At 53.0% G+C, this 16,376-nt stretch overlaps 6 protein-coding genes across 6 annotated transcripts; 4 read left to right on the top strand and 2 right to left on the bottom strand.

Annotated features, from left to right (window-relative positions):
* Nucleotides 1–341: 341 nt before the first annotated feature.
* Nucleotides 342–3,395, top strand: COCVIDRAFT_23382 (glycoside hydrolase family 3 protein; the record flags this gene model as incomplete). Its single annotated transcript, XM_014704962.1, has 5 exons — nucleotides 342–388; nucleotides 468–474; nucleotides 531–642; nucleotides 706–3,230; nucleotides 3,282–3,395. 5 exons carry the CDS (start codon nucleotides 342–344, stop codon nucleotides 3,393–3,395), a joined length of 2,805 nt encoding a protein of 934 aa, XP_014560448.1.
* A 922-nt stretch (nucleotides 3,396–4,317) lies between these two features.
* On the top strand, nucleotides 4,318–4,515 carry COCVIDRAFT_89118 (hypothetical protein; the record flags this gene model as incomplete). The annotated part of the gene is made up of 1 exon (XM_014705032.1): nucleotides 4,318–4,515. A coding segment is annotated over one exon (198 nt), but the record flags the coding sequence as incomplete, so codon positions are not given.
* Nucleotides 4,516–4,553: 38 nt separating this feature from the next.
* Nucleotides 4,554–6,220, top strand: COCVIDRAFT_89258 (hypothetical protein; the record flags this gene model as incomplete). Its single annotated transcript, XM_014705031.1, has 2 exons — nucleotides 4,554–4,705; nucleotides 4,765–6,220. The coding sequence occupies 2 exons, from the start codon at nucleotides 4,554–4,556 to the stop codon at nucleotides 6,218–6,220; spliced, it is 1,608 nt and encodes a 535-aa protein (XP_014560517.1).
* Nucleotides 6,221–8,197: 1,977 nt separating this feature from the next.
* Nucleotides 8,198–9,972, bottom strand: COCVIDRAFT_23380 (hypothetical protein; the record flags this gene model as incomplete). Its single annotated transcript, XM_014704961.1, has 3 exons — nucleotides 8,198–9,055; nucleotides 9,108–9,222; nucleotides 9,272–9,972. 3 exons carry the CDS (start codon nucleotides 9,970–9,972, stop codon nucleotides 8,198–8,200), a joined length of 1,674 nt encoding a protein of 557 aa, XP_014560447.1.
* A 1,574-nt stretch (nucleotides 9,973–11,546) lies between these two features.
* COCVIDRAFT_12790 (hypothetical protein) lies at nucleotides 11,547–13,166 on the bottom strand (the record flags this gene model as incomplete). Its single annotated transcript, XM_014704931.1, has 4 exons — nucleotides 11,547–11,856; nucleotides 11,909–12,531; nucleotides 12,585–12,683; nucleotides 12,714–13,166. 4 exons carry the CDS (start codon nucleotides 13,164–13,166, stop codon nucleotides 11,547–11,549), a joined length of 1,485 nt encoding a protein of 494 aa, XP_014560417.1.
* An 871-nt stretch (nucleotides 13,167–14,037) lies between these two features.
* COCVIDRAFT_34468 (hypothetical protein) lies at nucleotides 14,038–16,070 on the top strand (the record flags this gene model as incomplete). The annotated part of the gene is made up of 6 exons (XM_014705030.1): nucleotides 14,038–14,146; nucleotides 14,795–14,839; nucleotides 14,898–15,046; nucleotides 15,121–15,492; nucleotides 15,548–15,721; nucleotides 15,780–16,070. 6 exons carry the CDS (start codon nucleotides 14,038–14,040, stop codon nucleotides 16,068–16,070), a joined length of 1,140 nt encoding a protein of 379 aa, XP_014560516.1.
* Between the last annotated feature and the right edge of the window lie 306 nt (nucleotides 16,071–16,376).

Below are 16,376 nucleotides of genomic sequence, written 5' to 3'. Positions count from 1 at the left end.
TACACGGAGCGAAGGAACGCTGCGATGACTACACCAGCCTGGTCGGTCTTACCATGATAGTTTCGGAAGGACTACGGGGTTGTGTGAGGTGCCATCGGAGGTGCATGTCGTTGATAACAGAGGGACCAGGGTGGTGTAACGATGCGCCAGGGCGTGTGGCTAGCGGCTCGCTAACTACTTACCCCAGCTCACGTCGACGTGAATGCTACGGTGCCATCTTCCCCATCTTTCTGTCCACCGACCGACCGAAACTCCATTTGCCAGCCGCGCCCAAGAGCCGGTGCGCCGCGGAATCCCACGTCACATCCACAGTCCGACGCGACGCGCCGGATATTGCCATCATGGCCAAGATTGAGCAGATGGATCCTGTGTGGGATGATCTCGACAGGTGAGCATCGTGGCACGCTCTCACTCTCGACATGCGCTACGCACCCAAGGACCCTTGCTAACCACTGTTCACCATGCAGAACAATGGTAGGCTGTTTCCACGCAACCGTTGCGGCCGCACTCACTGACTTGGGGCCATGCAGGGCCAGTTGTTCATGATGGGCTTCGATGGCACGTCGGTGACTCCCCACATTCGTACCCTTATCGAGGAGCATCACGTTGGCTGCATCCTGCTGACTGCCAAAAACCTCAAATGTAATATCACGTGCTTTGATGTGACCTCTCTCTGCGTGCCAAGCTCCTGCTGATACAACACAGCCGCCGAGGACACAACAAAGCTCATTTTTGAATTGCAAAAGATTGCCCATGATGCCGGTCATCCTGTTCCGCTGGCGATTGGTATCGACCAGGAAAATGGCGGAGTCAACAGTCTCTTTGACGACATCTACATTCGCCAGTACCCCAGCAACATGGGCATGGCAGCCACCGGATCCACTGACCTAGCATTTGAAGTCGCAAAAGCAACTGCACAAGAAATTGCCGCCTGTGGTATCAACTGGATATTCGGCCCATGTCTCGATGTACTCACTAATGCACGTAACCAGCCCTTGGGCGTCAGAACAGCCGGAGACGACCCTCAGGAAGTGTCCGCCTTTGGGTGTGCGTTCATGCAGGGCTACAAAGAGGGCGGAGTCGTAACACTGGGAAAGCATTTTCCATCTTATGGCAACCTAGAGTTCTTAGGCTCCACGCTTGACGTGCCCATCATCACTGAATCATTAGAGCAGCTGAGCTTGAGTGCCTTGATCCCGTTCAAGAAGGCGATTGAAAGAGGCCTTGACTCTATGATGGTCGGTGGCTGCGCCATGTCTTCGGCCGGACTGAATGCTATGCACGCTTGTCTCTCTGAGCAGGTCGTCGATGATTTACTCCGCAAGGATCTGAAATTCGACGGCGTAGTTGTCTCAGAATGTCTTGAGATGGATGCTCTCAGTCACAATATCGGTGTTGGCGGTGGAACCGTCATGGCTGTCAACGCCGGTTGCGACGTGGTCCTTCTTTGCCGTGCCCTCTCACTACAACTAGAAGGTCTAAAAGGCCTCAAGACTGGCATTGAGAGCGAGATGGTTTCGAAAGAACGCATCTTCAATTCGCTGAGGCGTGTGCTAGCCATGAAAAAGAAGTGCACGTCATGGGAGAAGGCGTTGAACCCTCCAGGTATCAACTATCTCGAAAAGCTCCAGCCTTTGCATACTGCGCTGTCCACCAAAGCATACAATAGCTCCATCACAGTCGTGCGCGACAAGAATAGGCTTCTTCCACTGACCAATATTCTCGACAGCGAAGAGGAACTCCTCCTGCTGACACCTTTGGTCAAGCCCTTGGCTGCATCGGCTGCATCGCGAGCCATATCTGATGCCGCCAATGGCGCGGCCAGCCACTCTCCAGGGCCAGCTTCCTGGGACCAAAATTCGTCTGTTATGAGCGGAGAACGAGTTTTCAGGGAGCTGGGCCGCTCTCTGGCGAGACAACGTAACGGGCGACTGTTGCACACGTCGTACACAGCAAACGGTGTTCGTCCAGTTCACGAGAATCTCATCAGCCGAGCAAGCGCGATCATTGTGCTCACTGCAGACGCCAATAGAAATTTGTACCAGCATGGATTTACTAAACACGTGTCTATGATTTGCAACATGCAATACACGACTGGCGGAGAGAGACGTGAGAAGCCTCTGATTGTGGTTGCTGTAAGTTCACCATACGACTTTGCCATGGATAACACAATTGGGACGTATATCTGTACCTATGATTTCACCGAGACTGCGTTAAACTCGTTAGTACGAGTCTTGTATGGAGAACTATCACCCTCCGGAACACTGCCTGGTACAATCAGCAAGAGCCAAAAACTACATCCATCGAAACAGCATTGGCTGGTTGAGATCTTCAATGAAGAACGAGACGGCAGTGCGTTGGATACACTGATGGCAGCCGTTGTGGAGAGTACCACGCCAAACCAACGATCTGAGCTTTCAAGCGCAACATCAAGCTCGTTCATTCTACACCACCCAGAGGTGGAGGAATCGCATTTTGTCGTCCGAAACAGCAGTACCCAAGCACTATACGGATTCTGCTCAACATACTTTTTCAAAGCCACGGGAACTGGAGTCATTGGTGCATTGTTTGTAGATCCAGCAAGGAGGAAGCTCTCGATTGGACATTCGCTGCATAACAGAGCGATACGGACTCTGCTACAGAAGGAAGGCATTAAGAGATTTCAGCTGGGATCTCGTCTTCCGAGTATCTATCTCGGTATCCCAACAGGACATGGCAATGAGCGAAAGCGCCTGCGACCATGGTTTGCACAACTGGGATGGGGCGCAGCACTGTCACGGCCAGTATGCAACATGGTCGCTCGTAATCTTCAGACGTGGAGTCCACCTGCAGGCATGGCCAAGAGTCTGGCAAGCGCAGGAGCTCAGTTTGACCTTGTCTATGGATGGGACTACGCCGGACCGGTACTCGACCATATCAAAACGAGCAACCGACAAGGGCTGGCAGAGGTGTACAAGCTTGCGCTCACCGATCCGACGGCTTGTGGAATTATTCGGGCAAAGCGGCCGGAGGATGGTGCACTGGTGGGTACGGTTGTGCTGTACAACAGTCACTCACGTCTAGCCGAGTACATTCCTTCGCTCAAGGATCTCAATGAGTCGGCTGGAGGTATTTCATCGCCGGTGATATCGCCTGGTGTGGGAGAGTACTCGACACTACTGCAAGGATTGATACTTCTTGGGATGAGACAAATCAAGCAACTAGGATGCAACGCGTGCTTGCTCGACTATGTGAGTACATACGCATTCCCGTGGTAGGGCAGAGACACTGACAAAGGGCAGATGGATGGAGATGGCAATTTTGACGGGTTCTCAGCAATGGGGTTCGATGTCATGCACAATTTTGAGGAAGTGAGCTGTGATGCAGCGACATGGACCATGATACCACCAGCTTAGGTTGAGGAGGGATATGTTTTTTTCTTCTGTTTTGGGATGCAATGAAAGGGCATGACAGGTGTTTATAAAGACTTAATACATATTTTTCTCTTCTTGCCTAGCTGTAGATGTGGAGACGAAAGAAGGATGTGTTTGACATGGAGGATTGCATCATGGTGGCTGAGAACTAGCCGGATGTCGTGGCATGGGGTGCATTGGATGGGCTGCGGGCTCTGTGGAGACCGGATGGTTTCCCTAATAGGTAATTTGGCGCTGACGGGAGCCGCATGCCGCGTACCGCGTACCGCTTGGCTTATTAGTCGCGTCAGGGTTCCAGTGAAGAGGTAAATACAGAGGCTGGGATGGCTTGATTTCAGCGAGTATTACTCGAGAGCTATAGGCGGGATGTAGAGATGGTGCGGAGGGGGGCGCATTGAGCATGTCGGACCTGGCCTTGGCTGGGAGCCGTATAATGGCGCACGCTGATCGCCGTTCGGCGTGTCCGTTGGAGCAGCCCTGCCGATGAAGCTCGCCTCCCTTAACTCGGGAGGAGTGCATATAACTGGGGCTCACAGGACAAACACACTTTGGTGTAGATGCATTGGACGTGTGTACATATATAGACACGAGGGGTCTGTGGCTGTGGGCGAGGACATGGAAGGGTCCAAGACGGTGCATAGCCACGCGTAGCTGGACGCCATTCCCGCCGCCAGACCCTCGCCCCTAAGAGAGAGAGGCAGGCGATACTTAGAAGGCCAGCCGCACGTGTGATGCACCCTCGTCGTCGCACAGCTTGTCCAGCTCTCTCTCGACCGCTGAAGACGGCTGCAAGCGTTTCTGGCCGGTGCGCACGCTGTGCAAGCCACGCGCCCACGACGTTTCTCTCCCTCTGCCCTCTTGCTGTTGTCCTTGCATTCCCCATCTTCTCCGCTCCGCTACCTGCCCTCCCGCACCTCTCCGCTTCCAACCCCAGGGCCCGCCCACGCATCTCCCACCTAGCCACCACCACCAACCACCAACCACCTCCACCGCCGCCGCCCTCGTCGCCGCTCCCCGTTCCACGCGCCCCCGCCTCTCGCGAGCGCACCTCTCATTGCCGGGTCCGCTCCACTTGCACCGCGTGTATGCGCCGAATCTATAGCGACTCCATCCCCGACGACGGCCACGCCGCCCCGAGCCATGGAGCACTTTGACACGACCACCATGTCGTACATGCCCATGCCGATCCCGCTGCAGACAGTCACGGGACCTGACCAGCAGATGGCCATGCCCTTGGTGCCCGTGGACCAGTACGACCAGCGCTCGACGTTTGATGCCGAAACCTTTATTGGGTACGCACACTCGACCCTGCCTACCTACCATTGCTGCAGCTGCTAACAGTGCTGCTCAGAAGCGAAGATGCCTACTCAACATACCACCTCCAGCAGATGCCACCCCAGCTCAAGCGCTACCCAAGCACCTACGAAGACCCCTTCTCCGACGTCCAGAGCGGCTACGAGCAGTCGATACACCCGCACGACCAAAATGGCATTCCTGAAAGTCCAAGCATCGACAGCAACAACAAGCTGCTCAGCTTCTCGCTACCCACCATGCCATACCCCATCTTCAATTACGCCATGCAACGAGTGCCCATATCCATGTCTGCCCAGCTTCACGGCATGTTCTTCCTGGCTGAATCGCCCTGGGCCACCGCCGCCGACGGCCAGTCACCGCCCTCCGAATTGACTTGCTACAGAAGAAACCTTTTCCAGATTACCGGCACAGTCACGCTCCCCAGAGCTCTCCACCTTCTCATGACCGAGCAAGGAAATCAAATACCTATCATCGGCCAAGAACTCACCATATCCGCCACAGAATCCCTGGAAGGCAACGCGGTAAAAATCATATCTGTGCCGTGGAAGACACCAGCGACAAGTAACGTTCCCGCCGAGGACAAGACGGAGAAGGAACCACCCACGTATCCCCTCGACCTGTCAACCGGCCAAGATGTCGATTCCGACTATGTTAGCTTTCCTATTAGCTGGAAGCGATTGCAATTTCGAATTGCAACTGCCAATAACGGCCGAAGGAAGGAGCTCCAGCAGCATTTTGTAGTGAGGCTAAAGGTTGTCGCTACTCTTACCACCGGTACGAAGGTGCCCATTTGCGAGATCCACTCTGGGGCGGTCATAGTGCGAGGTAGAAGCCCGCGCAACTTCCAAGCCCGAAAAGACATGCCAATCAGCGGCGGCACTACCACACGCAAGGTGCACACCCCGCAGCAGCCCAACAGAACCCCGACAGGTGACACAACCCAAAACACGCCTAAGCAAGCGCAAGCTCAGGCTGCGGGCCCATCCAAGTCGACAGACTTGCTGCAGATGCCCTTTGAGTTCAACGCAAATGACATGCCGCAGTCGCCAGACTTTGCCTGGAAAATGCCCACGGGTGCCCAGACTGCCATACCACAAGACCCGCCTTCAGGTCAAATGCAACATGCCACACCGTATGCACAGTCGACTCCGGACATTTCAAGAAGTGCCCCACCTCCCAAGACGTCCATAGCGCCAGTCACTCTGTCCCTCACCGACGATGAGCCCGTTAAAGCCCCTTCGCCCAATGAGCAGCAAAGAAAGCGCGGTACCCCGATGCGACCTCCTTCCTTCTCCATTGGCGTCGTCAACAGTCCAGACGAAAGCGCTGACCTGCTCTATGAATATTTTCCTTTAGGTCTGGACGACTGGATGCCGCCTGTCGATGCCGTCTATCGACCCCATGTCGTTCACCATATTACCCCATTTCCCCAAGACGGGAAAGCAGATGCTGGTAGGAGTCGGTCGAAGCGGTACTTCTCGGATGCTTGGTAAGCTCTGGTTTGCGATTTGTGATACCCATGCGTTGGTTTTTGTTTCTGTAATCCCGTCAAGAGCAGTGCCCTGATGATGACCGGAGAGCGGCTCTACATCTTATGCCTTTTTTGTCTTCTGTTGTTCATATATATACATATATATATATACATATATATGTATGTATGTATATATGTACACTTGGGGAGAAGAATCGTCGTCGGTGTGCCGGCAGATACCCTATAATATACTCTTTCAAGACAAACAAGGAGGGAAGAAGGACAAGAAGGAGAGAGGTGATAATATTTGGTGACGGGGTTGCTCACATTTCTTTTCAAGTTGGAACAAAAGGGGGAAAAAAGGTTGGTCATTGATCTGTAATCGGCGTTTGATTTACGATGACACGATTTCCTGCTTTTCAACGCTGACACCATGGCACCAACACATGCAATGGAATATTGGGGATGTGGGATACCTTTCGGCAGCTATTTTTAATCACACCGCCATACTTTTTTTTCAATGTCATATCGTTACGAAGTCGATCTTTACTGGGACCTGTTGTTCACATCACGTTCGGGACATTGTTAGTCTCCCCTTGTTTGCTTGGAGAGTGGATCGTGGTAGTAGAGAAGTTCGTATACCATTCATCACGCAATAGATCGCAATATCCACGTTGCGATGCACCGTAACCTTTCCTCTCAAGCATCTGGGGCGTAATGCTACGAAAACGCATGTAACCAGCAACTCTAAGTGCAACAGAGAACCGATTAGTATCAATACAGGTGAGTATATAGCGTTACAACCCTGGACAATTTCACACTTCCATAGTTTCTGAGCAACACAAGCCCAGATTGTTAATATCCGCCCATTGCTACCTCAGCAATCTCGACTCCAACCCCTCCCCCACTACGGTCAAACTTTGTAACCCAACAACAACCTTAACCTACATCGCCGACCATTTTCTCCTCTCTCTCTCTCTCTCCTCGGTTTAAAAAAAAGAGAGTGACCCAAGCAATGTAGCCCATGTAGCGTAAATACCATGTGGCACTCCAACCGCGTGCGCCCCAAGCCCGACCGATACCATGCTGGCGTCAACCATGCAATGCAACTGTAACACCTCAACCCATCTCATCCCATGTTCCCCCAGGCCCTGCCCAAACCCCCGATTTGTGGGGCAAAAGTCTCTCTCTCTCTCTTACTCTCTTACTCTCTTTTCGACGTCACGAGCGGCCAAAAAAAGGGACTGCTTAGTTCGATTAACGAACGGGGTATACGCGGGTTACGAATACGATGATGGGAAGACCTCGGTACACAACATACGCTAAAGACGGGTTTTAGTTTGAGATAGTTTGGGCGTTAGTAGTTCAAGTCTAGACTCGATGGCTCTCGCTGTGAGTATGTGTGTGTGTCGTTTTTCTCACATGGTGGACCGGGGGGGGGACCCACGTGGCGCGATGGGGGCACCGGAAGGTAAGGTCTGGATTTGGATTAGATTGGGGAAAATAAGGTAAGGCGTGGGAAGATTGGAAGGAAGCGTGGTTGGAAGGGGGGGGGGGCAAAAGCGGGTCGTCTAGGAGGTGGTAGTTGTGACGTTACAGTGTAACTATTCGTGATGCTTGGCTTGATACAGGTGATGATGGGGTTGTAACTCGGTGTAGGAGAGAAAAAAAATTGACTTTTGTTCAGAAATTTGGCAAGTTTGATTATTGAATGTTTCATTAGGTCATGAAAAAAAATGCTCATACCCATATGGTTTACCGCCCCCCCAGTAATGTGATGATGATGATGATGATGATGATGATGATGAACAACGCCGCAGGGAACTTATGTACCCGAAGAACAGAAAATCCAAGCTCCCATATGCCTCTTCAGATATCTCATATCTAGTCCCTTGAAGGACTCTAGATGCTGAAATAGAACAACAAAACGCTCATGTGTATATACAACCACCGCTTTCAAAGAAGAGAAAAAAGGTGGAGATAAATGGAGGAAAAAGAACTATGCTTGTTCCTCGAGACAACAGGCAGATACTGCTGCTCCGAAAATGGCTGATTCAACAGCAATCTCCAGTGAGATTGACTTTGGCTCGGCACCAGATGCAGTAGTCAGGTCATGAAGATGTGATTGGCAGAGCTCCCTGAACAGTGGGTACTTTTCAATGACCGAGCCGTTGCAGCCAATGCTCATCCGGCCAGCGGATGCGGGCGTCAGGCCTTCGGACTCCGTTCGAAGCACCCACAATGCATGGATACCAGTTGCGAGGAAAGCTGCAGCGCGATGCGAAACGAGTTGCGCTACTCGGCGAACAAACTGAATGTCCTTTACGGTAGGTGGCTTGCTGAGCGGATGCAGAGACTGGAAGATGGCGATAGCTTGGCCAAGGTACTTTGAGTCGTCCATCTCCATGACTGCAATGGTTCCAGTGTCCAGACTGTAAGGCTCGGTCAAGTGGGCGGGCATTTCACCGCTGAATAGACCAGCTGTGCGTACAGCTTCGACGACAATCAACCTTACTATCTCACCCATGTAGCGACCGCTAATCATGTGTTCGAAAGGCTGGAAGTCTGGTCGTACATGTGCATCGTTGAGTTGTTCATCCCATCTAGTCGTAGGGAACACGCCCTTTCCGAACATGCTGCATTCTGTGTTGACGAGCACATGGGTAGCTTCATCCATCCACTCCTGTGGATAACCCTTGTACTTGGTGCTCGCAAGTGACGATACAGGTAGGTGCACAGATATGTTAAATCCAGTTCCAAGAATCACGGCAAAGCGTGTTGATGCGTCTTCGTAGGCACGCGAAAGCAATGTCGCAGAAGAGTCATTGACAATGGAATCCATGTGCACAGGTAGGTTCTGGGTAAATGTCAGTGGCTTCATGCTTTCAGTTGAGGCAGTTCAAACTCACCCTCTTTCTACACGGCGCCATGATTAATTCGCTGAGATCCTGACCAAGAAGCCCTTCAGTCGCTCGGAAGCCCTTGCCCATGTCTAATAAATTTGCACTGCGACTAGATGTTTGCCTAATAAAAGTCAGCCAAGTACATGAGGCAAAGGACATGGAAGACCCACTCAACAGGAAACGACCATGCTAGACCCATAGGAAAAGTTTGTGTGCTGTTCGAGCCTTGCAATTGCTGATCTGCAAGTGCCAGCTGAATCTTATCGGCCATCCATTCAAAAAAGTCGTGTCCGCTTCGCTGGCGGACCTTCTCGTCTATCTTGTAGCTCTTCATGAAGACGATGCGCATATTCTTGGCACCGGGCCGTTTACCGTTTAGTTCGACAAGCGCAACGCGGAATGTTGATCCACCGACATCGAGAGCTAAGTAGGTACCTTTCTCCAGTCCGGAAGGAAGTTTGTGATTGTAAGAAGGCAGCATGCAAATGTCGCTCGACTGTAGTTTTGGGGCAAACTGCCTTTGCAGGGCTGCAGACATGTCCAACAGATTTTCGTTGTCCAAGGGTGCTTCGAGGAGGGTCTGAATTTCGCGCAACATGTCTTCCATGGTCCGGTCATAGGTCCGCAATGCATCTCGGGTGCGTTTTCGTGGCGACAATATGGGCAGCACGGAGTGCATGACTGATGGTAACATGGCGAGTCTTTCTAGAGCCGCAAGGAGCCCTTGCCAAAAATCCAACATGAGCCGTTTGTATTTGCGCTGGCGAGGGTCGTTGTCTGTTGCTGTGTGGCAAGCGTCACCTGAGTTGTTGGGGTCCGGAATAACGGTGACGCGACGATTCTTGGAGCGGTGTAGCAACAGAGGGGACATGGAGAAAAAGGTAAGCTGTATGGCCTGGTTGAGACGGTAAGGACAGAGTCTCTGGATTAAGTCTTTATCGAAAACGCTGAATCAAACACGTATAGACCAAGGATGGTGGAAGGTCGGTCTGCGGATATGGAGATGCATAGAGATGCGACGCGGGCCGGTAGCATTAGTAAACTGAGGTTGCAGAAATCCACCCGGACATGGTTTTACGGTTGGTCAGAACAACAAAGAGGGTTGTATCCACTAGCAGACGTAGCAAGGTATTGCTCCGATGACAGGCGTGCGAAATGTGCAGATGAGGCCCAGCACACAGGGGCAGGAGAGAGTGACCGAAGGGAAACAGGAATAATCAGCCGTCTTGGACACGCCAGCTAGCGGCCGCAAAGTGATAGTCGATGGCGTGCCGCTGGTTCCAGGCACGCTCAGCGAGTAGGCAGAAGTATGGCGTAGCTGTCATGGCGAGCGTTTGGTGGGGTGTCGTAGAAAGTTTCCTAACAGCCATTGCTACCGTTACAGTCGCTGAGGCCCGCTAGGCCATATCGGGGCCGCGAATCTAGCCGCAAGCGTGGGTGATAGGACTATGGCGGATGACTTGGCCACACAATGATACAACCCGACTGCAGATTTCATGCGTTGGTGGCGATCATCGTACCGCCGTAGCGTAGCTTGCCCGCGGTTACGCGTATGCACCCAACGTCTGGGGCGAGCATGGAGAATGCTACGCTCGAGAATACGCATGTTGGAGGCACGGCACGTGTCCTGGGTCCTGGGTCCGCCGGCGCCAAGAATAGAATCGGTTTCTACTTGGTCGGGTCTAACGCTGGGCATGCATTGCGACATGTTCCCGCCGAGGTAGCCTGTATTCTGCTCTAGTATCTGACACTGCACAAACAGGCGCCGTTGCCAGATGGCGCTTACCAAAACGTAATGGGGGCCACTTACATGACTAGGACTCGACTATCTCCCCAACGGCTGACGGCACATACATACTAACCCCGCTGGGGGACCTCACTGTGCCACCAGGCTCCCTCGTGCTCCCACAGAGACTGCCCGGTCCGAGGCCATTACGCCCGCCAGACCGAGAAACGAGCAAGTGCATGCTGACATAGTTATTAGGCGACCTACGAGGGGCAATCTAGAAGTGGCCGTGGACGGACGCATGCACATCTATCTGGTAACGATCAGACCAGGCTCGTACTACAGTACTACGTCTTGGTTACCGTATTTGGGCTAATGCTGCGCACCAACGTTGTTCATCACCAAGAGTGCATACCTTGTGAGACCAAACAAGCATGAGCACACGTGTGTTGGTAAATGTACAATGCCCCACTCCTTAGATTGTTCCTGTCTTGCTATGCTATCATATGTACATTTAAAAAAAAAGGTAATGTCATGCAAAACTCATGGACGCCCGAATGTGGCGCGTCTGTAAAGTCAGCACTAGGACTGCAAAACGATATACCAGAGGAACCACTCAATGCAACTCCGTTTGAGGTATCATAAACAAACAAGCTCGAACGCCAATCCCCGTCGTTACCCGTTAACCCCCAGTCGTAAGTATGCTTTGCATAGCTAGATTAAACCTTTTCTGGCTCAGTACGTGCAGACTCAGTGTGCGCATGGGGCAAGACATCGGCAACTGTCTCGTCTGTGAACTCGAGGTCCTTCTCAACCGCAGTAGTGTCCTCGACCTTCCAAAGGATCACGGGGAGGGCCACCAACAGACTACCGGCGAGGAGCCCCCAGTTTGAGGCGAACATGGTCATGTATGAGATCTTCAAGTCATCCAAACGCCAGGTGATGGCACCTCCGGCAGATTGGATTCCCTTGTAGAAACCTGCAAAGTTGGCAAGCTTGCGGCTGTTGTTGGTCAAAGCTCCCATGAACCTGGATTCAATCAGTAAAATGTCGGAATATGTAGAGTTTGTGAAGAGCGTACCAGTAGACACACGTCTGCCAAGCAGCATCAAAGAAGCCGTAGAACATGTAGAGAACAAAGGGACCAGCATAGCCTGCATCAGACCAATCCTTCTTCATGTTCTTCTCGTCTTCAGCCCAGGCGCGGTCGTAAGTCTTCTGGAACATGTATCCAAAGCCCCAGATGACCATGACGCTGATGAAGAGCGCGGCCCATGCAGCTTTGGCTCGGGTTGTTCGGCGGACGCCCTTGACGTCAAGTCCATAGCCGAAGACGTAAGCGCCGATGATCTGCATGATGTAATAGACGACTCCGTTCAAAGCTCGTGTGCGAACGTTGAAGTAGGCAGCGTTAATTTGAGTGAAGTGATATGTGTAGAACCAGTTGGATGCCAAGAACATGGGGAAAAGAAGGATAATGTACGGGTCGGTGAAGAAGGTCTGCCATAGGCCGGTAATCTCCGACTTCCACGAGGGGTGCTTCATGACAATGACCTTGGATCCATCGTCACGGATGACATCTCGTGCATCAACCAGGGACCATGCGAGAGCGGCACCGATGATGGTGAGCACAAGGAAACCAATATAGGTGCCGTCATTCACAGTGCCAGCAGTCTTGGTGTGGATGTTCTGGCCCAAGGGAATCTAGGAGGGTTAGTCATTGGCGGACGGAGCAGGGCGGAAAGAGAGAAACGTACCAAACTACCAATTACAGCGCCCAAGTTGAAGATCATCCAGAACCACGAGATGTAGCGACCCTTGGAAGCCTCGGGTGGGTAGGACATCATAATGGCACCCTGGGCGCACCACAGCAGACCCGCACATACACCAAGCAGGGCGCCGGCAAAAGTGGTGAAACCCAGGTTCTTGGTGTGGTTGTAGCAAAGATAGGAACCGACGTAGATGGAGTAGCCAATGCCGCCAAAGGACAGGGAAGTGCGGATGCCAAGCTTATTGGTAAAGGTACCAGCAAAGAAGCCGATGACGGCAAAGGTCGAGTACAGAGCCGTGTTTGCACGATTGTTTGCGGTAGGATCCAGCTGGCCACCGCCGCCCATGCCGTTGAGAGCATTGAACATGCCGGGACACATGAAGCAGACAAAGGAGACAATGACGAGCTGTGTCGGGGGAGAAGCGAACCAGGGCAACTTGAAGCCGGCGATGGTGAAGCGACGGTATTTCCATGACTTTGGCAGGTCGAGGGCGGTGCTGTCAGTCAGCGAGTGGTCTGCCGAGTTGACGTGGTGGGCCAAATTGTCCTTGTCGGTGGAAGTTGCCATGCTGGCGGGTGGTGAGGCGCGGGCGCGCACAAAGGGTGGATGGCGAGGCTAAGGTTGAGCGGGCGTGGTGTCGTGGGCAGGAAGGCACGCTGTCGCGAGTCGGAAGGAGCAGGCGGGCACGAGGCGATAAAGATGTCGAATCGTAACGCTCAGACCACTGCGACGGCTGAACAGGAGTCAGGACAATTACGTGAGAGACGGGGTAGTGAAAGCGAGGGGCAGCTTCATTTTAAGCATTTGTCCGCTAGGGGCTGTTGATGGTGCCTCGACAGCCAAATGTGGATTTGGGTTAGACGAGGCGGCCATCAGCACGCGACCGCGGTGCACTGCTGTGAGACGATGTGAGGGCAAACATAGAAGGGGGCCAAGTGACGGCTGCCCAGGATGCCAGGATGCCAGGATGCTACTGTAGGTAGATGCCAGCATGTGCAGCTAGCCGGAGACTGGGTGACTGGGACGGCGACTGGACCAGCAACATTACTTAGCAACGCATGCATGCAGGCAGGCTGGCAGGCTGGCAGGCTGGCAGGGAAGGCATAGACTGGCAGACGGATACAGACGAAGATAGAACAGACAGACAGACAGGCCGGCAGACGCGACTCGTATCCATGTCCTAGCGCATTGCCCAGTCGTGGTTCTCGGATCGGGCATATCGAGGGTCTTGGGTGGGCCCAAGCGGGGCGTTGGAGGCGAGGAGCGAGCCAGAGCCTGGTGCTGCTGAGCTTATCGGGGAGGTGTGTGGGTGCACAGGCGCATCCATCCATACGCCTGCGCTACGCCACATCGGGACGCGGCACATGGGCATGGGGGAGCAAACCTGCAACGGCCACACTATCTACCGGGCTACTACGATACAACGCCTGCCACCACTATGACTACTTGCTACTACCTGGCTGCAACGCTCTGGCAACCCCGCCACCCCGCACCCATCCTGCCCAGCATACACATACTACACACGCATGCGAACAGCTTGCCTACATGTGAGTGTATACTGCATGGGCCATACGTGCTCCAGCAATGTAACACAACCATCTGCTGGCCCCCCTTCGGGATAGTATCTTCATCCTCGCTGCCCACTACTCGCTACTCCAACGGCACGCGACCCAGCTGTCCACTGCTATCAGTCTCCATCTGCATCCACCGTCCCTATCATCACAATCATCATCACCAACGTCACGAGCGGCATCGGCCAGAGATAACGCATGCTCCCGTAACATTGCACACCGTTGCAACCGGTCTTTGTTCGGTCTCGAGATCTGCAACTCTACGCCTGCCTTGCATCGCGACGTTGACTAGTAGCCGTCCGTTCCTCACCCACATGGCTGCATCAGGCAACCTCGGCCGCTCCCAACCCTTGACAATCAGTCGGCGCATCGTGAACAAATCTGCAGTGATACTTTGACCCGGCTATGACGTGAAACTTTGTACTGCTGTGATAGAAATCACGCCCAGTCCCCCATTGCCCATCCCTCCCGCAACTACCACAGGCAAATACACACCTGCCTACTCACACATACCATACACACTATACACATTGTACATACAGATCCACCATGTAAGGCCTATTGCCCCTCGACGCAATACGAATGCATCCCGGCTTATATGACCTAGGCGCCTAATCATCAGAGACGACGCCCAGGCTGCGTCCCAGTACATTGCAGATTACATTATTGGTCCGTAGCTCCCGCCCCCAAATGCACCTTCCCTACCCTACTCACGCATCAACACCAGAACGCATCAATGCCTTCAACCCCACCCCCGAAAGACCCTTTGTCCTGGGTCTGCCCACCGGCAGCAGCCCCATTCTCATCTACAAACACCTGGTCCAACGCCACAAGGCAGGACAGGTCTCGTTTCGCAATGTAGTCACGTTCAACATGGTACGACTTCTTACTCCCAATGCTGCACAGCAGCCTCGCCTCGAGCCTAGTCGTAGTAACAGTGAGCCAATTAGGATGAGTATGTTGGCATTCCCCGCGACCATCCAGAAAGCTATCACAGCTTCATGTACAAGCACTTCTTCTCCCACGTCGATGTGAAACCAGACAACATCAACATCCTCAACGGAAATGCCCCTGACCTCGAGGCCGAATGCCAAAGCTACGAAGACAAGATCAGCCGTGTCGGCGGCATCGAGCTGTTCCTTGGCGGCATTGGTCCCGATGGCCACATTGCCTTCAACGAACCAGGCTCCAGCCTCAAGTCTCGTACTCGTGTCAAGACGCTTGCCTATGAGACCATTCTTGCAAATTCGAGGTTCTTTGGCAATGACTTGGACCAAGTGCCCAAGATGGCCTTGACGGTTGGCGTCCAAACCGTGCTTGATGTAAGTTGCATACATCACAATAACCGCCTGTTCACCCTCTCACCAATAAATACAGGCCCGCGAGGTTGTCATCATCATCACTGGTGCACACAAGGCTCCCGCCCTCCAGCGATGCATCGAGGGGGGTGTCAATCACATGTGGACTCTGTCCAGTCTGCAGATGCATCCGCATCCTATGATTGTTGTCGACGAAGACGCCACCCTGGAACTTCAGGTAAAGACTGTCAAGGTACGTTGCATGGGTCATTGCATTCAAGTAATCATGCCGTCTGACATGCTTGTCATAGTATTTCAAGAGTATCGAAAGGGTTGGCAAGGAGCTAGGGATGCGCCAGAAGCTCCCCAGAAAGCGCGACTCGCTACTTGACGAGGGTACCCTGCTAGTCCCCGAGGCCCAACAAAACGGTATCAGGTTGACTGTGCCGCAATTCGATCTCTCCCGTTCACCCAGTCCAGTGCTAGAACCCATGAGCGCTCGCTTGTCAGACCAAGAAGCGAACGGCGCGATACATCCCATGGACATGGATGAGATTGCAGATCAGCCCTCGGTCCGAATGGGTGCTCGCGTCGTGGGCTAAACGTTGCGGCTCTCCTCGCCCCATACTAGCAGCTAGGAAGATTGTCAGGAGAACGGGGCAGCTTGACATTAATCTTCCGAAGCCCGTAGACTGGTTCTCGGGACAGGGCTAGGTTTCTGTTTCTTTGTTAGTTCGTCACCAAATTGTCCAGGCGTCAATTCAAAGGGCCCGTCCACCGTCTTACGAAACGCGCAATCCCCAGGGGTTGACGAAGGACATCAACTTTAATGTGATATGATTTACGTACTTAGAGGATAAAAATAAGAATGTTTCTGGCCAGAACTGGTACACTATCGCGTGCACTTG

This window comes from Bipolaris victoriae (genome assembly GCF_000527765.1).
Source record: "Bipolaris victoriae FI3 unplaced genomic scaffold scaffold_11, whole genome shotgun sequence".
Classification (NCBI taxonomy): Eukaryota; Fungi; Ascomycota; class Dothideomycetes; order Pleosporales; family Pleosporaceae; genus Bipolaris; species Bipolaris victoriae.
Note: the sequence above shows the minus strand (reverse complement) of the source record. Positions and strands in the feature narration are given on the sequence as shown.